The 22668-nt window shown below is 48.5% G+C and overlaps 1 protein-coding gene across 4 annotated transcripts; it reads right to left on the bottom strand.

The window, feature by feature from the left end:
• Window positions 1-238: 238 nt before the first annotated feature.
• On the bottom strand, window positions 239-22668 carry GGT7 (gamma-glutamyltransferase 7). Of its 4 annotated transcripts, none has more exons than XM_026503342.4 (15): window positions 22318-22668; window positions 16007-16242; window positions 15488-15639; window positions 14144-14261; window positions 13226-13293; window positions 12940-13013; window positions 12437-12633; window positions 10310-10397; window positions 8607-8734; window positions 8351-8439; window positions 6546-6695; window positions 6310-6427; window positions 5440-5577; window positions 4048-4147; window positions 239-998 (listed from the first exon to the last, which is right to left on the bottom strand). In XM_026503342.4, the coding sequence occupies exons 1-15, from the start codon at window positions 22484-22486 to the stop codon at window positions 835-837; spliced, it is 1989 nt and encodes a 662-aa protein (XP_026359127.1). In that variant the 5' UTR covers window positions 22487-22668; the 3' UTR covers window positions 239-834. The 4 variants fall into 4 exon arrangements, with proteins under 4 accessions (XP_026359127.1, XP_057168557.1, XP_048078326.1 ...); XM_057312574.1 differs by having other exon boundaries at window positions 14132-14261; window positions 22318-22514; XM_026503343.3 differs by having other exon boundaries at window positions 936-998; window positions 4055-4147; window positions 22318-22514.

Below are 22668 nucleotides of genomic sequence, written 5' to 3'. Positions count from 1 at the left end.
GCTTGAACTCATGAACCCAAGATCAAGAGTTGCATGCTATATCGACTGAGATAGCCAGGTAGCCCTGCAGTAAGTTTTCAAATCAGGAAGCTTCATATCTTAAACAAGATATGAAGGAAATATTCAAAATATCCAATTTAAGAAACAAATAGTAAACAAATGGCTGTGGTCGCTTTTGTACCACCTCACTTGCTCCCACTCCCAACACAGCCAAACATAAATCAATCCAGAGCCGTGGTTAAGCAATAGTCTTTCTTTAATTCCCCTTTGCAAATGGAAGCCCCTGAGCTCATCCCCACCCCCACCCCTACCCACAACCTGGGGCCCCCCCAGATGCAAGGCCCCACCTCAACTTGGTGGGAGAAAGAGAGGAGCACCCCCTTCCCAGAATGGTCCATTAAAAAAATCCTAGTCATTTAAGAAATGAGGGTGGGGACAGGAGAAGGGAGAAGGAAAACAAGGTCCAAGTCGGGCCAGACTGGAGATGTTGGGGTTGTGAGGACCCTTGAGAAGGGTTTGCAAGCACATCCCTAAGCTCGGGGCGAGCACGGCTGCGGGAAAGGAGACAGACAGATAGCCTGACTCCTCAAGGTCCTGCCTGCCTGGTTGTGGACACTGACACTCACCACCACCACCACCACCACCACCACCACCACCGGCCTCTGGTTAGAGAATTTTCCAGTTACTCTGGGATAGGGTTTGTTAAGCATCCCCTCTGGCCCATGATCTGGGGCATCCCTGGGGTCCCCCTGAGACCAAACCTGGGAGAAGGAGGGACTCTAGGAACATGCAAAAGGGGGGGGGGAACAGAGACCCCCGCCCCACCCCGCTGCTCTACAGGATGGTGGCTCCTGCTGCATCTGGGCTCCGAGGGTCCTTCACACCAATGATGAAGTTGTTGGTTCTCCGGCTGCCATGGACCCAGGATAAGACATCTACTTTCTCCACATGGTGACCCCTGGCTTCCAGGAACTCAATTTCTTCCTCTGTGAACTCACCTGAAAACCATCCCCCAACATATACACATTCAGAGTGTTCAGAGCACTGGCTCAGGAGTCCCACGGTCAGACCTGAGTCCTGGTGCTGGATGCGCACTGTATGACCTTGGGCAAACTGCTTTACCTCTCTGAGCCTCAGCCTCCTCATGCATAAAATGGGGATTATATGAGAACCTACCAAACGAAGTTGTTGAAGGGATTAAAGGAGATAATACACAGAAAGTACAGAGGTCAGAACCTTGAATATAGTACGTGATCAATATGTTCATTCTTAATACCGCAAAAAAGGGCTATGGGCTCTTCATCTCCACCTGCCTAGGCCAAGCTGCCATCATCACTTGCCAGGATAGCCATGATGCAGCCTTTACTGCATAGCCCACTGACTGGTCTTTCTGGTTCCAGTCCTGCTTCCCTACAGCCTATTCACATAGAGCCAAAGGGATCCTCTTAAGCCATTAGTCAGACCACTCACTTCCCCTTCTCAAAACCTTCCAATGACTTTGATGACTCCTAGAAGAAAATCCAAAGTCCTTACCAAGGCCTCTAAGGCACAAGGTTATCTGGGACCTCACTACCTCCCTAAACTCCTCTCCTCACTTCCTTCCATTCTCTCCCTTAACTCTGCTTTAACCTCCTTGCTGTCCCTCAGGTAGGCCAAACATGCTCCTGCCTCAGGGCTTTGCACTTGCTGTTCTATTTGTCTGGAATGCTCTCCTCCTATATAGTCACAAAACCGGCTTCCTTACTTCATTCCAATCTTTGAGGAGAACTTCCCTGACCGCTATCTAAAATGGCAGCCCTGTCATCTTTACCTTGCTTTATTTTCTTTCAAAGTACTTATTGCTACCTGTTTATTTACTCATTTATTTACTATGACTCTCTGCATTAGATTATATGTGTTTTGAAGGCAAGGATGTTCTCTTTTCGGCATTGATTCTCATTGCCTTTACGTGGATGAATGAAGAAATCCCCATCCTCTTACATAAGTTCAGGCCCTTGCCATTTCTTGCCTGGCCCTTTATCCTAGTTGCCTCTGTTTCCCCAACTTAAATTCTCCCCCCCACGTCAATCCATTTCCCTTACATGAAACATTTCAGGTCTATCCCACCTCCAGTCAAGTGGATAAAGTCCACACTTCTTACCATGAACCTCCATGATAAACCCTGTAACTTCACTTCTTACTGCTCCTCAGTAAAGATCTGGTTTTATTTCTGCAGATGGGATAATTTCGGGTAGTTCTTGAGGTAAAGATACAACACCGAGTAGCACTGAATCACCAAGTCAGAAATGTATTTCCTTTATGGTTCATTTTCAATCCTTTGGATAATGGCAAGGACTAAGTTTTAGTCTGGACTCAAACATTTCTAACCTCCTTCAATGGAGAGAGCAGGGTCCAGAGCCTTCTGGAGTAACCATATCCACCTAAAACCTACAAACGGTTGACTTTTTAATAGCTATTTATCTTTTATTTGTGGCAAATGATGCTACTTTTCCATTTGTGATTATGATATGGGATTTACCTTTAAAATACACTTACATTGAAAAGGAAGTCCATTTATAGAGACATATATGTAAATAATGGTTCAGATGGTGTGCAAATGTGGCAAAATTCGTGAAGGTGCTGGATAAATTCCGAAGTTTAGGAAACAATGTTTCTAGTCCAGCAGGCCTCCTGGCTGCTTTCTGGGCCATTATTTCTGGCTTTTGCCCGTTTGTACAGAATGTTCTGGGTTCTGGACATGCCAAACACCTGCTCATACTTCAAGACCCAGCTAGTTGTCACCTTCTCCATAGCCCTCAGTGGATGAACTTTCCCTTCGCTAAGCCTCTACTCCTCATGTTCCTGTCTTAGACTGTGAGCTCCTCAAGGGTGGGCTAGGATGAACCAAATCCAACCGCCCCCCACCGCCACCCAAGTAACCTAGCACAGAGCCTCACATTCAGTACAGATCAGAAGTTATTAGTTGGGATAGCCTCATTACCATCATCCAGGATCCAGAGTGTTACTAGCCAAACTACAGGGTGTGACTGCTGAGGATTTAGGTCTATGACTTCTAACGTGCTTTGGTCTAGGAGATATGCTATAAAGAACTGAGTCTTTGGTATCAGCTAGGTATGTGTTCTAATCTCAATTCTGCCACTTACTGGTTGATTTTTGACTCATTTATAACTCTGTGGCCACCAGTTTGTCTGTAAAATGGAAATGATAATACCAAGTATGCAAGAACCATGTCTCATTCTATGTTCTATCCCTCTTGGACTTGCATAATACATCACCTCTTGTAATAGAATGCCTCAAAGCTGCACATACTTTCCCATTTACAAAATTAAGTTGTGCCTAAAATTAAGCACCTGTCCTTCTTAGAGGAAAGTCCATTTTCTCACTGTAACCTACAAGGTCCATGACCTGGCCTCTGCCTGCGTCTCTGACCTCATCTCACTCTCACTCATCCTGGTTTCCTTTCTACTCCTAAAACATGCCAAGCCCATTTCTGCCCTGAATTCTTTGCATCTGTTCCCTTCACCTACAAAACATGCCCTGGTTCTTTGCATGGTAGGCTCCCTCTTACTCTTCAGATCTCTGCTTAAATGTCACCAAAGAGAAGACCTCCCTAGTCATCGAGTCAGTCTTTTATGTCACCCTGCAGAGCAGTTATTTCACTTTCTTGTGTTTCTTTGATTATTTATTTTTCTGTCTGCTTGCAAATGCCATATTCCCAGCACCTACGAAGACACCTGGCACACAGTAGGTATTCAATACAAACTGCTGAATGAATGGTGTGCAGAATTAAACAACTGTGTCTTATTTTACAAATGAGAAAACTGAGGCTCAGAGTGGAGACATGAATTTCCCAAGGCCATACAACCAGGAAATGATGGAACTGGTTCCAGCACCCAGATCTTTCACTGTTCCAAAGGAGTTAGTTGGAAGAAACCAAACTTTCACTGGCAGGAGTTGTGCTGGTCAAGGCAGGGATACCCTTGGAAGGAGCCCCTTTCTCCACCCGGCCTTTAGCCCGCCCCATGGGGATCTCTGCTCTGCACTCACTGTCCACCTGCAGGAGGTTGGACTGCAGGTCTGGATGCAGACGGCCATGGGCCAGGCTGTCACTCAGGTTCCGGTTCAAGGTCAGGACATTCAGTAAAACCTGTGGGCAGCCAAGGGGTAGAAGTCAGGGCTGCCCCAGACATGGAGATCCAGGACTCCCCAGGTTTCACCGCCCACCCCCGCCAGCCTGACTTCTTATTCTTTGGAACCCTTACACTAGGGGTATTATCTGAACAGCCTCAGAAAACAGGCAGGCCTGTAATGACTGTCCCCATTTCATATAGGGCGAAACTGAGGACCAGAAAGGGAAAGTAATTCACTCCAGAGCTTAGAGAGAGCCAAGGAAGAGGTACCACTGGCAGTCAGTCTCCTATAACCTGGCTCTGGGGCTCTCCTCCCTTCTCACTGGCCAGGACAGTGTTAATAGCTGGAGTAGTCTAGGGCACAGTGTGGGTACTTTTAGTTTAGTGGTTTGGAGTGTGGGTAGGCTCTCAAAACAAACTGTCTGCCTGTTCTTACTCAACTGGACCTAACTTCTTAGCCTCTTTAGGCTTTAGTTTCCTCATATACAAAATGGAAATAAGGATTCCTCCCAATGTTGGGAAGGCTAAAAGAGCAAGCACATGAAACACCATGCCTGGCTGTTAGTAGAACTCCATAAAGGCTAGCTGTTGTTATTGTCTCCATGTTACAGATGAGGAGACTGAGGTTCAGAGAGGTTGAGCGAATTCCCCAACATCACGCCATTGGAAATTGGCAGCACTTGGGCTAGGGCCCAGGACTGTCCAATTCCAAAGCTAGCTGTTGTTATTGTCTCCATGTTACAGATGAGGAGACTGAGGTTCAGAGAGGTTGAGCGAATTCCCCAACATCACGCCATTGGAAATTGGCAGCACTTGGGCTAGGGCCCAGGACTGTCCAATTCCAAAGCTCAGGCTACTTAACTCACCACCTGCCAAAGTAAGTGCCTGGCACATATATCAGGCGCTCAAAACATTTGTGTAACTATTGTGAGACATTCTGGAGAGTAGTCACTTCCTTTCAAAATCAGACCCTAAAGAGGGCTGCTTGTCTATTCAGATGCTGAGTAGAGGCATCATGGGACTTGAGGCTGACAGACCTAGGCAGCCTACGTGCTACACCACCTCTCAGTTCCACCGACCCATGACTGTCCATCCAACCTGGAAGACAAGGGGCTTCAGGGCTCCATTTTGGCTAAGAAACTCAGCACAGCCTATGTCCCCAGTGTCCACGATGGGCCTGTCACAAAGCAGCCTTGGCCTATGCTTGTTGAGCTAGGGATGAGAACAAGCCAGAGACACAAGGGCATCTACAGTTCAGGTCACAGCTTGGCTGCTGGCCACAAAGGGCCTACCACGGAGAAAACCTCACCTGGGTCAGTCCGCTGAGGCCCCGGGCGGCTCCATTGGCCCCCAGGGCGAGGTAGGTCCCACAGAGCCCCTCCGCTGGCCGGACCACAGTGGGCAGCAGGAAAGACAGTGGTCGCTTCCCTGGCTGCACCGAATTCTCCTGTTTTTAGAGGACCAAGACCACAGGGGGATAACAGGTGGGGCAGGTTTTCATGGGAGAATGGTCCCTTCCCAGGCCACAGTTTGCTGTTTATGAAATGGGCAGGGTCCCTGGATAACTGGGGTGGATAGTGGGCCCACTGAGTTGCTATGGTGCTACCACGGGTGGGAAGGGAGGGGATCAAGCCAAGACAGATGGCTAAAGGGAAGAACAGGATCATCTCCACCCTGGTCATCTATCTCTCATTGTCCTGTCAGGGCCCCAGCATGCAGAGTGGTCTAACTAGACCATAAATCCTATCTCTGTCCTCCTTTGACCAACTAGAGGGCTAACTAGACCATAAATCCTATCTCTGTCCTCCTTTGACCAACAAGAGGGCTGAGCCCCATCAGCTCAGCATCACACAGTCGTAGACCATTGTGCAGAAAAGTGCCAAAGCATCAAATGAGGGCTAATATCCTTATTGTACAGGTGAAGGAACTGAGGCCAAGACAGGGGGCAAGCCTTTCCCTAGGTCACATAGTGAGACAGGGATGGAATGGGATGAGGTTTCTTCAGGCTCACCAGGCTCCAAGCCCGAGACTTGGGCTGGGGGTGAAGCCGACACCTTTTTACGCTCCTTTTCTTTATACTAGAAGTTCCTAGAGGAAGTAGGGAGGGAGGGGCAGCCATACTGCTGTACCTTCTACCTGGCCTCAAGGTCCCCAGGGGAGGAGGGAAGCAAGGCCCTACCAGGCTGGGTGCAGAGTGGTTAGCAGTCCTGTTGGGCCAGGAGAAGTCTAGCATCTGGCTGTTGAGCAGGATCCCCGAGGGAGTGATGAGGCCACTGCCAAAAGGCCGGTTCAGGGAGCTGGGGGTAGAGGTTGGGGCCAGTTGAGCCCTGAGGTCACCCTCATTCCCATCTGGCCCCCACCTCTTCCCGGTCCAGATGATCCCCAGTGCCAGGTTCTGCGCCTGAGCTGGCATACCTGACCATGGCCACAATGAAGTCATCAGGGCCCATGATCAGCACCTGAGCGGCCGTGGGAGCCCCGTCCAGCTCGTAGACGGGCAGGAGTGGGGCAGGGGCCGCTTGGGAGTCATTGATGTGGCCCCGGAGGTAGGCGGCTTCTACCTTGCTGAAAAGACAAGGGGTAGGAGATCAATACACAGCAGGCTCTCATTACACCCCACCTACCACACTGTGATGCCTGTTTGTGCAATTATTTGATTAACATCCACCTCCCCCACTGGACTGTTAGGTCTATGAGAGCAGAATCTCTCATTCTGAGCATATGGGAAATATCCAGGAAACCACTGTTGGACTGAGTTCATTTAGGTGTTATCCAGATTCCCTTTTAGAGTCAACTTTTATTTAGTGCTTAAATCAAGAGTCTTTTAGTTACTCGACTTTATCTACTCACTTAATCTTCTCTTTGAAAGCACCTGGGGCATAGTGGATGTTCAGATAATATTTATTTTGAATGAACAAACAGAATTCATTTAACCTAATATTTGTGGTTTCGAACTGAAGTTTTATGAAGAGTTTATTCAGAGGAGGGTTTTGTATACAGGGATCGTTAGTTACTATTAAATTTTTTTTTCAAGACACAGGAAGAGTTGGCCACACAGTAAGCCCTGAATAACTATTTATTGGAAGAATTACTTGGATGAATTTAATATAGGTGTGTGTGTGTGTGTGTGTGTGTGTGTGTGTGTGTGTGTTTTAGAGCTAGATTGAAAACATGTAACTCTCCAGATTTTTAAAGGTTGGCTGAGGGTTTCTTACATAATGACTGATAGTTCTGTGATTCTAGCTGATTAGAGTGACAGGTTACCATGGATTACTGAAGACTTTCATTCCGTTTTCAACCATAAAGGCTGGAGGCCACACAGAAGACATACAGAGGGCTTTGTTTCAAGTGGATTGGGTGGGGGGACAGAGGCTTTGTTTTTAGCCCTCATCCTTGTGGCCTTGAACTGCTTACTGTTTTATTGTTGCTTTTTTTGCTGTTTAATTATAAGCTATTCATTTCAGTCTCGTTGTTTTCAACTTAATCCATAGAACTGTTTGAGTACTACTACAAATTTATGCTGACTATATTTTTGGCTTCTGATTTTTCCCTTAGCTAGCCTTTCAGTCAGTCAGAGTAGCAATTAACTAGCAACCATTCTTACCCACCCCTATTGCCAATTACTAATACTCTTTGCTGAATTATTTAGTATGTGCCACACAGTGTGCTAAGTGCTTTGCATGTATGACCTTATTTAGTCCTTACCTCAGCCTCATGAGGTTGGCGCCATTATTGTCAGACCCCCTTGCAGAAACTGAGACAGAATTTAAATGACTTGCCCAATGCTGCACAGTTAGTGACTGGTGAGGCTGGGATTTGAACTCAGTCAGTCTGACCAGAACCCACAGTCTCACTACAATGTTATGTTGCTAATGTGGAGAATTATCAAAATCCCCATCACCTCAGGTATTTGCTTGGAGACTTTTCATTGTTCTTAGGCTTTCTTTTTCCACTAAAAAGGGGGCCCAGATGGGTCCAGATATGTGCCCTGCTAGGGTAAGAAAGTTTTGAGAGCGAAATAATGCAGACTAACTCATTGTACAAACGGGGAAACTGAGGTCGGTGCTGGGAGAAGCAACCAGTGTCACACTGAGTTGGAGCTGAGCTGAAATTGACTTGGGACTCCAGGTCTTATTGCTCTACCAGCTGCTTTTCATCTGATCCTTTCCTCACACCCACTACCACCTCTGTAACCCTGAGGGTCCTGCCCTGGGACCCACCTGAGCATGTCATCCATGCTCTCAGTGATGGTAGAATCGTAGACAGGATCTCCCAGTCTGCTGGCCAGGGCTAATGCGATCTTCAGGGTCTGAAAATGTACAGGGATGTGGAAAAGGCTGTCAGGCTCCTCCCAGCACCCATGCTAATGATCCTCATGTGAGAAAACGTGGAGGTTAGTCCTGTCCCATGGCAGTACCCCATCCCCCTACTCCCAGTGTACCAAGACCCAGGGCAGGGTGGAGGGGTCGGCCTTGCCTCTGCCACCCAGTGAAGAGCTTGTTCCCGGGACACCAGCGTGGTGAGATTGAAGCCTTCAAGGATGTTGAGAGCACTGATGAGGGCAGGACCCGTATGCGGGGGTGGGGGACTGAGAACTAGGTGGCCTGGAAAAAAAAAAAAAAAAAGAAATGACTGGATGGCAGGAGAGGGGTCAAAGCATTTCCACATCCCACCATCACATAGACTGAGACTACTGCACTGACCTCTCATCAGACAGGGAACCTGCCTTGACAGGCAAAGCATTGAGAGGCAAAGGGACCCACACAAGTTCACATGGCAAGTCAAGGGCAGGGCCAGGACTCCAACCCAGAACACTGGCCTTCAGTTTCCTCTTCTGCACAAGGAAACTAAGGTCCAAGAGGACTGTAGTCTGCCCAGAGTCACATTGTAGGCAGAACAGGCACAGGTGTCCAGATGTCCAGATTCCTGGTCCACCATGTGTCTTCTTTTAGCTCCTCCCACAGGCCAGGATACTATTCAGGGCCCCTGATGATCCCACCACCCCCAAAACTTATTGGGAGCAACAACCTCCTCTTCCTATTTGAGGCTCCTATTGGATGTTTGGACATTGAAGGAATAATGATAATACCTGACACATAACATTAATATTAACTGATTAACTCATTTAATCCTCACAATGGGTAATGTTATCATCCTCATTTTACAGGTGAGGAAACTGAGGCACAGAGATGCAGCTAGTCCAAGTTTACAGGAGACAAGGGGAACCCAGAGCACTCAAGGTACTGGCATTGTCAAGAGAACCCAGGCTGGGGAAGAGAAATGTAAAATCAAATAAGCATTCAGTGTCCACTCTGATCAGGGCAGCTTCCAACATCATCTCCTCAAATTTTCATGGGGGCCCTGAGAGATAGACACTACTATTGTCTCCATTTTCAGGAGGGAACCACGGCTCAGAGTGGGAAGTGACTTGTTCAAGGTGAATGGGACAGCTGGTACTCAAACCCAAGTCTTCCTGGCTCCAAAGCTACCCTCTTCCTTTGCTCCATATACCATCACCTCTGGTAAAAGAATCAGGATAGAGGTTGAGGCCTGGAAACCTGAACTCAGAGGTGACCTGTTCTGGGGCTTGAGATGATCCAGACCTCCTAGAGAGGAGAGAACCTGAGAACCTGAGAACCTTTTGAGGGACCCAGGAACCCACCACTTTGGGTTCAGCAAACATGGACTTCACCTATGTCATAAGCTTAGCTTTCTGGGCTCCTTGCTGGTTTGAGGTTGGTAGGTTAAGTTCCATTCCATCCCTGGGCCTCAGTTTCCTTTTGACACCTGTTCTTTTGAGGGGACAGGTCTATAATTGTCTTGAAAAGTTTGTTCAATATGAAGATAGATGGACTCTGGTCTTATGAATTCTTCTTAGGAAGTACAGGGCAGTAAGAGTGGGGCTGAGATAACATAGAGCCCAAATCAAGAAAACTTCCAGGCCTGAGCCTTTGACCAGACCTCCCTCCTCATATCCTAAATACTTGGGGTAACTGACCCCACAACTACTTCAGAAGGTGGGCTGGCTCTGGCTTGCTTCAACAGTTGGCTGCCTAGGCAGCTCATTGCCTCAGTTTCTCTCCTGAAAAATGGGGAGGAGTCTCTAGGCCAAAAGGAGGTGGCCATGGACTGGGAGGCTTCTCCTGAGCAGGGACCCTGAGAGCTGGGAGAGAGGTCACCTCTGTACACGCCACACACAGGATTCTCCACGAGGGCACTGTAGTTGCTGAAGTCCTCCTCAGTTATGACACCCCCTGCGTGCTGAGCCTGCAGGGGAGAGAAGGACCCCATCCCACAGCTGTGAGCCACACACCACACTTGGGCTTGTCCTATGGTACATGTTTGAATCAAAGACAGACTTGATGTTTATTACTTTTATGCCTTCTGCAATTTCCATCATGGCCTTTAGAGACCCTGTTAGCCCTGGGTACCCCAGGAAAAAGGAAGGGGAAAAAGCATTAGTACTGAGGACCTGCTATGTATCAGACATTCTTTGAATGACCCCATTAGATTGGCATCCAAGGCCCTTTGTGATCTGGCCCCTGCCCACCTCTCCCACCTCAAGTCCTGTTATTCCCCAGTGAGCTCCATACAGCCACCTGGAGTGACCTACAGTTTCTGAACTCATCCATAGCCTTGAACATACTACCTTCTCTGCCTATGTAAAAGGAATATTTTCTGGAACATGTGGCTGGCTCAGTTGGTAGAGCATGCAACTCTTGATCTTGGGGTCCTGAGTTCGAGCCCCACATTGGGTGTAGAGATTACTTAAAAAAAAAAAAAAAAGGAACATTTTCTACTTACAGCAGAATTTGCCTATAAGATATCAAAACTGGATTCTTCATTTCACTACAATTAACTAAAGCCACTCCCAAACCATGAACTCTGGATGGTCCTGGTAGGAATGACCCTCATTGAATGTATCCAAGCACTCTATTGACCAATGAACCAATTTTGTACAAACCCATGCGTTCATCCTTTCCAGCATGGTAATTTTCATTCCTAAATTAGCATACCCACTAGGAATCTTCTCTCTCTCTCTCCCCCTCCATTTTTTTTTTTTTTTTTTTTTTTTTTTTTTTTACTTTTTAGTACTTGAAACCCCTGACTTCTAATCCACACTCAGTGAACTACACACTGAATTTCTTGGCTCGTGTGTGTGTTCCTTTGTTGGTCAAGTTTATAAATTCAACTTTGTTTTCTTTTAAAGCTCAGATAGTCTTGTTAGAGTCTCCTTCATCCCCTTCTCCAGAAGATTCAGGTGTGGCTAATCAGAACATTCCTTTTCCATGCCAGTGATTGGTTCGAGAATAGTCATGAGACCTATGACAGGCTGATGAGACATAACCTGGAGGCTTTTGCTGTAACTACTGGAATGACAAATGTTCTTTCTCTGGGTTGGTTTGCTGGAAGGATGGCTGGTGGGGACCAGGTGTGGAAAGGATCTGACAGAGAGTGAATTCAAACAGAAGAAAGTAGAGTTGTGGCAGAAAGAGAGAGAGACGGAACACGGCCTGGCAATGTGGATGGAGCTCTGGACCCAGCAGACCTACAGCCAGTACTCTGCTGGACTTCCCAGTTAAGTCCATTTGAGATGGGCATCTATCACATAGCCATACCTCCAGTGCCCAGCACAAGGTCTGACACAGAACAGGCACTCTGTAAATGTAGAACAACAATGGACCAATTCAATTCCCACAACCGCATGGCAGAGAAACAGATAATTACTCCAATGGTACAGATGAGAGAATCACAGAGTTGGTCTGTGTATCCTTACCTTGAACATAATTTTCCATTAGGAGTTTTGAATTACTGACAACAGTTCTCAGAACCCATTACTACCTCAGACTAAGAGTCTTTCGGGTTGGTTGGTAAGCCCTTGTGTCAATATCCCCAGGGAAGGGGTTTCCCTTAGTCCCTAAAAAACCCAAGAGTAGTGTGGGATTGTGGGCTCAGGAAAGCTGAGGCTGATCCTGGGTCTCCACCAGGCCTGGGGGGGACAGGTCAAGACTCTGCACAGGTTGGCACCAGCCCTGGAGGGGCCCAAGGGCACCTCTCTCAGTCAAGACAGAACAGTTCCATCATCCCAGGGGGTTCTTTGTGCTACATCCCATAAACTTTGTGTTCCCACCCCAAACAACCACTGATCTGATCCCTACCACCAGAAGTTAGTTTTGTCTATTAGAGAATCTTAAGTAAATGGAATCATCAGTAAGTTTATGTAGAAAGACAGAGAGGGAAGTAAAGGGAAGATGATGTCCCTGCAGTAGGGTCCTTCAGGACAGGGGGGCTCCCCAAGTACTCACCTCAGTTACCATTTCCAGTGTGAGATTGCCTCCTGCGTAGAAGGCGGCGGGGCCGGAGGTGCCCAGCACATCCAGCACTGCGGCCAGGTCAGGCCTGCGCAGCAGTGAGCCAGGTAGTGGCGGGTGGCCCAATGGCAGGAATGTCTCACGGAAACGCTCAGACGCATTGGGCGGAGGCTGTTCGGCCAGGGCACGGGCTGCAAGTAGGGACAGGAGGCTGGGCAGGGGGCTGAGATGCACCACAGGTGAGGTGGCTGAGTGGCTGGCCCTAAGAGCTCTGGTCCCCCAGGAGGCTGTTATGGGGGAGGTAAGTGGTGTATATGGGCCCTTCCCAGAGCCTCTCATTTGAGGCTGCATCCCCATGAGGGTAGGATGGGTGGGGAGGGAGCTAAACGAGAAAGTGGAAGACAGGTGCTTTCTGGCTTGGACCCCAAATCTCAGAGGTTCTCTCTCCTCTTCCCATAAACCTCATGCCTTTCCCCCCACCCCCAGGCCCCACTGACCTAGATCATGGGTCACGTTGAAGCCATCTTGGGCCACAGCTGCTGCGAAAGCCAGGACTTGGGACCATGGCAGCCTGGGGGGGCCGGAGAGCAGGGGGTGGAGGAGATCCTGGGGGGAGGAGGAGGGGTCCTGGGGGAAAGGGGGTTCCCGGGAAGGAGAGTCCTGGCAAGGGAAGGGGATATTAGGAGGGGGAGTTGGGAAGGAAAGAATCCAGGAAGGTAGGAGAAGGCCACCCGAGGAGGAATCCAGGCAGGGGCCCTTGGTCCCCAGGGGGAGGGTCTTTACCTGCCATAGAGCTGGTGAGCTTCATGTAGCCCCTTCACCATTCCGGGGACCCCCACCAAGAGCCCAGGCTGGGCGAGGCGGGCAGGCGAGGGAGAGAGGAGACCAGGTCACTGGAAGGGGGGGGCTGGGCTGAACTCCGCAGAGCCCCAAGCCAGGGATGGGGGCTGGCACAGGGGAAAGACACAGGCCAAGTATCCCAGAGGAGGGACAAGCTCTCCCCACGCAGGCGTCCCACCCATTTCCCTGACTTACTATCAGCAAATGCAGAAAGGCTTCCTTTATCTATCACAGTTGAAGGATTTATAAATTAAACAAACGCTTTTAAGAGCCAAGATATAATCAATTTAGATGGAAATCTGTCCACATTGGATTATATCTATTCCTACCTTTTAAAATAATGGACAAGGGAGTTTCATCTAACCTTTCCATGGTCACACCACCATTACTCAGTTGTGATAACCCACGCATGTGTTTGGCTTTTGCCACCTCACCAAATATCTATTTTTCCAAGTTATTCTATTTCCTCCCTTACGCTCAGTGGATAGTGGGTTTCCTTTTGCAGTTCCTCTTTAATCTTCAATATATTGCATGCTGGGAAAGTTATAGTCAACAGGCTTCGAATGAGATGTGTGAGTTACAGTGCAGGAACTTTGCAACCTCTCAGGCTGCTCAGGCTTCCAGGTAGGCAAGGTTGCCAGAGAAGTAAGGTGTTGCTGTATTGCCTATTACCAACCATACAGATCTTTTGGTTCATTATTTTATTCGGGAGCTGCCTATCTCCTTCATAGCTTTAAGAGCAACCCGCTTCACTCTTTTCTTCACTTCCATAGTAATTACTCAGCAACGTAATGTTTGGGTTAGCAGAAGGGTAGCAAAGGGAGACCACCCTGCACTCTCTCTTCTCACCAGGGTCCCCACCTTGGTTTCCCAGGATCTCTGCAAGGCCTCTTCCCTGAGGGCCCCTGGTGCAGACTCCCGGAAATCAATTAGGTGGCTCTCATTTCGTCGGATGTCATGTACCAGCATCACGCCCCCACTGGGAGAGACACAGAAGGGGAGGTTGATAAGATACTACCCCCTAAACAATTAACCTGCCACTCTTTTATTCCCAATGGTAATGGCCATAGGCTAAGTTTGTCACAGGAGTCGGATGTCTGAGCCCCCTCTAGCAGGGATTCAGAGACTCGGCCACTGTATGAGGGTGGGGAATGAAATCTAGGGGGTTGGGGACCCGGAGACCATGGACCTCTTCTAGCCTGTTACTGGAGACTTTAATCCCTGATTAGGGAAAACCCAGAGACTGGAAGAGCAAGATGTTCTACCTCCTGCCCCCTCCCTAGACCACAGCTGGACCCCTGCCAGCTTCCTGCACCTGCCTCCATGGTATGCCCCGGCCTCCTCTCTCAGGACTGAATTATGTAAGGATGGACTGTATACAACCAAAAGGGGAATTTCTTTGGTAGGGCCTGCAGGGCTGGTCTTGCAGGAGCCAAGATACAGGCTTTGTCAGCTTGTCCCTTTTCTGTGGCTTGTTTCCATCTAAGATGCGAGTTGCATCTGAGATGGTTGGCCTGCAGCCAAGTAACATAATAAGGAAAGCAGGACAGATAAACAATAGTGGTAGGAACTATGGCCAAGTGGACAGCAAGTCCCGTCATGCTATTCAGCTCCAGATAATGCTACCGCAGCCATGTGGGAACATGGGCCCAGTGTTACTAGGTCTTCTGGTTGTTTGAGAGATATTGAAAATCTGGATTTTTATGAAAAATTTCAACTTTTTAACAATAGCAAACACATTTTTAAAAAATTTAAGTGTGGAAACCAAACTAATCTGTGTGCTGGGTATGGCCTATGGGTGGCCAGTTTATAATCTCTGTTTTAAGAGTTCTCAGCCTGTGGTGTATTTTTGGAGGCTAGAGGGTCCATAGCTTTCATCATGCTCACAGGATTTGTTTTAAGGATTTGTAAACCCTAAAAGTTAAAGTGTTCCTGCCCTAATTAGTGACAGTATGCCCCCACCTGTGCACCTTACTTTATATTTTATAAAAGCCTTTACACAGTTAAAAAAAAAAAAAGCTTGTGAAAACACCTCCTCCAACTCCATATAAGGAGAAGGGGGTAAAATTGGGTGTAGAAAGACAAAATGCAAGGAGTTAGGACTCAGCCTCCTCTCTGGTCAAACTCAAAGACCCCCACATGAGGCCTACAGGACACAGAAGTAGGCCTGGGGGACCCCAACCTCTGCAGCTGGGAGCTCCTTACCCGCCCAGGCCAGAACTGTGTGGAGCCACGATCCCCAAACACAGGGCTGCTGCCACAGCGGCATCCACAGAAGATCCCTGTTTACTGAGCACCTCGATGCCCAGCGATGTGCAATGGGCAGCATCAGTCACCACGGCACCCTGGTGAAAGATCTGGGAAGGGAAAGCGGACTAGGTGGGGGTAGTAGGAGACCCTGCCTCCTTAAGGCACCTCCACCAACCCCAGAACCTCCACAGGTGTTGGGGATGGGAGCCCGCCTCCTTCTACCCTGTGACTCTTCCTATATTGCCTTCAGTACCTCTTACCTGATCAGGTCCCTTCTTTGCTCTGTCCTGTTCATATCCTGAGCCCCTCCCTCCCTTCCTGTCCCGTTCCACTGTCCTCTCCCCTTTCCATTTGCTGGCCCCCTCCCCAACTCAGCCAGTCGCAATTCCATTCCCAGGGTCTGGTCTCCTCAAGCGCTTCCCCACTCCCTCTTCTCCAGTTTCCTCCTTCTGCGCACCCCCCCAACTGGCTCACCTGAGGGTCTCCGAAGTAAATCTGCATGACGAGCGCCACAGTGACACCCGTGGCAAAAGTGAGGCACGCTGTGACAATGACTGTGAGTCCGTCCTGGCGGCAGGAGCACTCAGCCGCTGCCGCGGAGAACGGGTCCTTGCGCGTCTCCCGCAGCGGCGACCCATCCTGGCTGCCCATCTCCGACGACGTGGACGGCAGCCGCTGCAGCCTCGCTGACTTCAGGAAGGAGTCCGGGTCTGCAGGCAGCAGCCAGGTGGGTCTGGGCACCTTACCCCGCCCTGCCCGCCCTCTAGGCGGGACTGTTGGGCTTCCTCCCTCTCCCCGCCCCTGTTAAGCAAACCCCACTAGACAGTACTGCCCGCCCTTTGGTGTCTCCCCAACGCACCCCAGAACAGGATGGCAGCAGTCCTGGCTGGGTAGAGACAGGGACCCTCAGGTGGGCAGCAGGGGGCTGGATGCCTGGTCCTTATGCCAAACTTCCTGAGACCTGAGACCCACTCACGACCTAGGACCCAGGGCAAACACTTCCTGGAGTGGAGGGGGTTTGGGCCCTCCCTAGAAACCAGATCCTGCCTCAGCTGGGACCCAGCCTTCTCTGCAAGGAAGTAGCTACATAAACTGAATGGACAGACCCTGGCTTCCAACCTTGCTTGGCTTGTTCATTCACTCACTGAACAAATATGGAGGGCCTGCTATGGGTCTGGCCCTATGCTAGATGCTAGGGGAAAGGAATAGACCGTTTCTGCCCTCATGAGGTTCACAGACCAGTGGAAGAAAAGAAAATAAACATGTAAACAAAGGAGTATATCATTACAACTTGCAGCAAGTTCTATGAAGAAAAAGAAGGATGAAATGATAGAGAATAATGATGTGTGTTGGGGGCTGCTTAGCTGGGATTTGGCAAGGCTTCTCAGTGGAGGTGACTTTTAAGTGAGAAGTAAGGGATGAAAAGGAGCTAGCCATATGTAGAACAGGGGTGAGTGTGCAGAGTGTTCCAGAAAGAAGGAGCAGCAGGTGCAATGGGCCCTGAGGTAGAAATAAGCTTGGTGCATTAGGAAAACAACAACAACAACAACAACAACAACAACAACAACAAACCAAGGCCTGGGTGGCTGTGGTGCAGTGAGTGAGGGGAAAGAGTAGTGTGGTGGAGGCTAGGCCAGGTGCACTGGGCCTTGTGGGCCTAGTGAGAAGCCTGGATTTAATCCTAGGAACCATGGGAGGCCACTTCAGAGTTTTAAGCAAGAACTGGAAGCCATCTGTTTTGTATTTTAAAAAGATCCCTCTGGCTGCTATCTAAAGAATGAATCTAAGGACAGGAACAGTGGAGACAGGGGAGACCTCAAAGCCACTGACTTGTTAGGTCACTATGAATGAGTCACTTCAAGTCATGAGCCTCGCTTTCCTCATCCTAATACTGGAGCTAATCCCTAACTGGCCAAATGGGTATAAGGATTCCATGAAACGATGTCTACCAGGCACCCTTTAGTTATTTCCATTCCTTTTCCACCTTGGCCGGGGCTGAGACCCTCTTCTGTCCCATAGTTTCCCTCCTCTGGGTCATATTAGCCTTGAAACCAGTTCTCTAAATGGCTTAAGGGTCCTGGGTATTTGTGAACAGTAAAGAAATGGCCTGGGACCTTGACCTTAATACCCTTGCTGTATGTACAATGTGTTTTAAAAAGTTCATTCATTCAATAACTATTTTTTGAGTACTTGCTACTATGCACTAGGAGTATAACCCCTTTAAAAAGTCTGTAGGATAACGCTGAAAATTGACTGTTAAATTTTCCTGTTTGAAACACTATCATGGTTCATTAATACCAACATGATAAAAATCCAAGCTCCTTGACCTGGCATCCAAGGCCCTCTATAATCCACACTCCCCTCTTTTGTGTAAATAAGAAGCCACAAACATATACAGATAATTTTTAGAAAATATTTATGGTGGTTACTTTCGGGGAAAGATACTGAAGGTGGGAAGGAGATGGATTTTTTGAAATTTTTACTATATATATTTCTTTTTTTTCAAAATCAATACATATATAAGATTTTATTTTTTTAAGTAATCTCTACACCCAGCCCTGAGATCAAGAGTAGCACTCTCCACCGACTGAGCCAGCCAGGTGCCCCTAAATTAACACATATCTTCTTAAATAAAGAGGAAAAATGGTGCGCAGATAGGAATGGAGAAGAGAACTTTTACTTTTCCTCACTGTTTTCTTTCCTTTTTTTTTTTTTTTTGACCATAAACATGTAATTTATTTTAAATTTTTATTTAAAAAAAGAAAAGAAACTTGTCTTCTGGAAGCCTTCCTCAGCTGATAATGCTTGCCTCTACTCCTCAGCACCAGCGCCAGTCTGTAAAAAAAACTGGAATGCATCCAACAAACAGATGTTAAATACCTACTGTGGGCACAGAACTCTCCTTGGTCCCTAGAGGTTTCAAAAGTGCAGAAAATGGTTTTGAGCTTATATTTATCGATGCTGACTGTATTCCAAGTACCTTACATACATTCCCTCATTGAAGCACTCCCATAACTTTATGTGATAAGCCTATTCTCTCCATTTTACAGATGAGGAAACTTGAGGCTGGAAAAGGTGATATTGCCCACTTAACATCATAAGATGAATAAATGGCAGAAGCAAAAGTAACTCAAAACCTCTTTTCCATTGCTCCACATGGCATTAGGAGCCATTTCCATGCTCAAAAACCAACTTTACAAGCTAACTCTAGTTGATACTTCCAGGTACTTGTCCTTAAATCTGCTTTCTCCAATCAGCTACGAGGGACCAGCAGGGGAAGTGATATGGCTCCATCAGAGTTGGACCTATTCAAGACTTTTTATTCCATCAGTCAATCATTAAGTTATTCATTTATTCAACAAAAATATTTACTGAGTACCCTACTGTGTAAGCACTAGGGCAATAATACCAGTTTTTGCTGATTTGTAAGAGGAACAGCAGGACACTGGGAAAAGGTTAGTTTGGAATTAGAAGAAACAAGTCTTTTGGGAGAAAGAGGATGAGTTTATTTTTGGTAATTCTAAATTTGTGGGACACCAACAGGAGTTGTCTGGAAGCAACTGGCCTAGTACACATCTGATTTTTATCTGCTTAGATGCCATCTCCAATCAATTTTGATTTCAAAACACCAGCTCCTCTCTCTCATTTCTCATTCTCTCATTCCTGACCAGAGTGAATATATGACCTAAGGCCTAGCCCTTAAGAACAGGTACCTCTCTAGTGACTGGTTCAGCACAGGTATGTGACCAGCACCAGATCAATGAGACTCAAACTTAGTTCTATGGCTGGAACTATTGGGAAAGAGAAAGGCTTTCTTTCTGTCTAGATTGCTAAAATGGTAAGGTATAAACCTGTTGCTACTGGGGGCATCTTGCCCCCATAGAATGAGAGGCTGTCTGAAGATGAAGACCATAAAAAGGAAGGCAAAACAAAAGACAAAAGCCAATTCCTTTTTAGGTACCTTGATCTAGCTATGCCTGAGGCCCCACATCCCTGAATTTTTCAGTTATGCTACCCAATAAAATTCTCTTTTACAATTAGCTCAGTTTTAACTGAGTATATGACAAAAGAATCCTGAACAGAGTTGACTTGGCAAGTCTAGAGATCAGGAGAGAGATCTTGGCTGGAAACTGAGGTCATCCCTGGCTTGCTTATTTCTTTAAGGGCAGAATCATTAAAGATTTTTGAACTAAGGAACAACATGATCAGAAGTTCAGGGTGGTGGATGGATTGGGGTTGGTGGGGCAGGGGGCAGGGAGGGGGCAGGGAGGGGGCAGGGAGTAGCTAGAACCTATGGGTAATACAGGTAAAGAGGATGGAGGCTCATTTTCCAGTGTTGATAGCAGGGATGATGAGATGGATTGCAAGATACTTAGGAGGACAGAGAGCATCTGATCACCTTTGGAAGTAAGAGGAAGGAAGTCGTGGGTAGCTCCTGGGCTTCTACCTTGGAGACTGGGTGAATGGCAGTGTCATTAACTGAGAATGACATTGGGGGAAGGGCAGGTATGGGGATGAGATGATGACTTCAGCATAGAACATCCTGAAGGTGAGGCACTTGCAGGACATCTAGAGGCCGATGCCTGTGACAGACAGGAAATCATGGGCCTGGAGCTCAGAAGAGAGTTAAGAATCTCCCCAACCTTGGAGTGGTCACCATTTTCCATAGGGTCTTCTATGGGGTACTTGGCACCTGGTTCTGGGGAGTGGCAGGCTAGAGACTAGCTGGGCACAACCAAGGTCCTGGTTAAGAGGATGGGGCAGTGCTAGTAAGTGGCACCTCCAGGTTGAGAACATAGGAGATCATGTTAGCCAACAGGCTAGTCCAGCTGGCTAAAGGAGCCTTGGCGCTTAGAAGTAGTGCTCTGAGACATAGCATTGAAATGACTACATAGGTATGATGGTAAGGGTCCTTGGAACATTAGTGCACAACCATGGCATAAGGTGCAGATTCCCAGAAACTCGGGCGACAAGGGTCTCTGCTGGATTTTTGTACAGATGAGAGCAGAACCTGTCTTAACTCCCTAAGGTACTCCCTGAGGCTTGAGAACTCCCTCCCCTGCTATTCTTTCACCCTGAGATCTCTCTCATTCATTTATTTGTTGAATAATCAACAATTTTTATTGAGCGCTTAGCTATTCTTTCACCCTGAGATCTCTCTCATTCATTTATTTGTTGAATAATCAACAATTTTTATTGAGCGCTTAGCACTGTGCCAGACAGTGGAGAAAGGATGGTGAACAAAACAGTCACAATCTTGCCCTCTCATAGGGCTTACAGACATGGAGTAACCACATGATTGCTCAAATAATCACAGACTTGATAAATGCTAAGACATTTACAGGGAGCCAGGAGAAAACATGTCAGGGGCTTCCAATCTCTACGTTAGGAGAGATAGGCATTCCCAGTTGAGCTGGAAGAGGAACCTGAGGCCCAGGTCAGGGTAGATGTGCCCACTGTTACACAGGAATCAAGGCAGCACTGGAACCAGAAGTGGCATTCCTGACCCCTGAATAAAGGACCTGGTTTCAGGCTGTTATCCACCAGGACACATCTTCCCACTACTTTCCCTGCTATCTCCTGATTCCAAGGTCACACCCTCTGGGAAAAAAGTTTTGATCTGCAGCTTGATATCTGATGCCTATAAGCTTCCCCCCCTTCCCTACTCCTCCCTCTAGGTAGGGTACAGCCCAGTTAGGTTGGCAGGTGCTGCTAGTAAGGGCCAGATGACTGGAAAATTGTGGAGGGGGAAAGAGTTTGGGGCTGCCACACTGGGAATAGCTACAGAAGGGTCAGGCTAGAGAAGGCTGTGTCAGCGAAGCAGGATCTGCCAGGCTGGTAAGGGAGAGGGCTCAAGTGCAGGCACTGGGAGGAAGAGTGAAGCAGAAGGATGCTCTAATGCCAGGAAGTGACGTTGAGCGAAAGAGGGATGGGGGATGGAGGATGAAGAATGGAGAGGAGGATAGAGCTGGGCTACATGGATAGGAGGGAGAGCCAGCCTAGGGAAGAAATGCTCAGAGAGCTCTTGGCCCTCAGGTCTCCCCCAAGCCCTGTCTCCCCCCTCCCTATTCTCACCCCTTGCAGTCCCTTCAAAGGCTGAGAACACAGTAAAATTCTGGAGCCTGCTTCCTAGGGGGCAGGCTACCTTACTAACATCCTGGCCTGATCCATGGCTCCGGGAGGGGTGAGGTAATCCACAGGGCAGCAAAGGCACTCTGCTCCCCAAGGACTCTGAGAGGTCATGCAGTCCATCCCCCTGTCTCCCAATATCCGCCGCTCACAGACAGACGTAAATCATATTCTCTTTACCCCTCCCGGAACGTGAAGAGATTCTCAGCTTCTCCCTAAGGTCTCGCCTTCCCACAATCCTTGCCTGTGGGGAAGTTCTTCTCAAGACCTAGCCTCTACCCATCCTGCTGCAGTCTGACTTGGTTTCTCCTATCCTGTTCTTTGTGACTAACGGATGGCCTCTTCTGGGTGATCTCGGCTGTTGCTTAGGATCTCCCCTTCAACATTCCTTCCTTATTAGTTGGTTCTTCCCAAGAGGAACCCCAACCCCTGCTGCTACTGCAGTTCTGGCATCGTTCTCCCTTGTCGCATCCTAAGCCTCCAAGGCAGAAATGCATCTCCATCCCCACTAGATAACTAACGGAGACAAGAGAGAAGGGAGAGGTCCAGGAGGAAAGGGATGAATTAGGAAGATGGAAGCTGGAAGTGATGCTCCGCGCAGATGAAGGAGAACCGGGGACGTCCCAGGGGGCAGGGACGGGGCCAGCGGGCCTCACCGGTATCGGGGTCTCCCAAAAAGGCGTCCTCGTCCTTACGGCCCCTCAGAGGGGCCGCGGGCGCCGGCTCGTCCTCCGGCAGCCTCGGGAAGCTGGTGATGCTCATGTAGTCCACCGGCGAGTAGGCGCCCAGGGCGCTCTCCTGACTGGCCTCGTTCTCCGCCGCCATCCTCGCCCGCGCCCCCCGGCAACGCAGCGCCTGCCGGAAGTGGTGCGGCGGAGGCGGCGGGTGGGTGGAGGGCGGGGCTTGAGCTCTTGGGCCTCCAGGAGGGGGCGCCTCACCACAACCCCCGCGGGCGGCGAGCTCTGACTGAATACCCCTCCCCCTAGCACTGTCTTCCCGCAGAGGAC

This window comes from Ursus arctos, unplaced genomic scaffold, assembly GCF_023065955.2.
Source record: "Ursus arctos isolate Adak ecotype North America unplaced genomic scaffold, UrsArc2.0 scaffold_16, whole genome shotgun sequence".
NCBI lineage: Eukaryota > Metazoa > Chordata > Mammalia > Carnivora > Ursidae > Ursus > Ursus arctos.
This window is presented reverse-complemented; position numbering and strand designations above follow the sequence as displayed.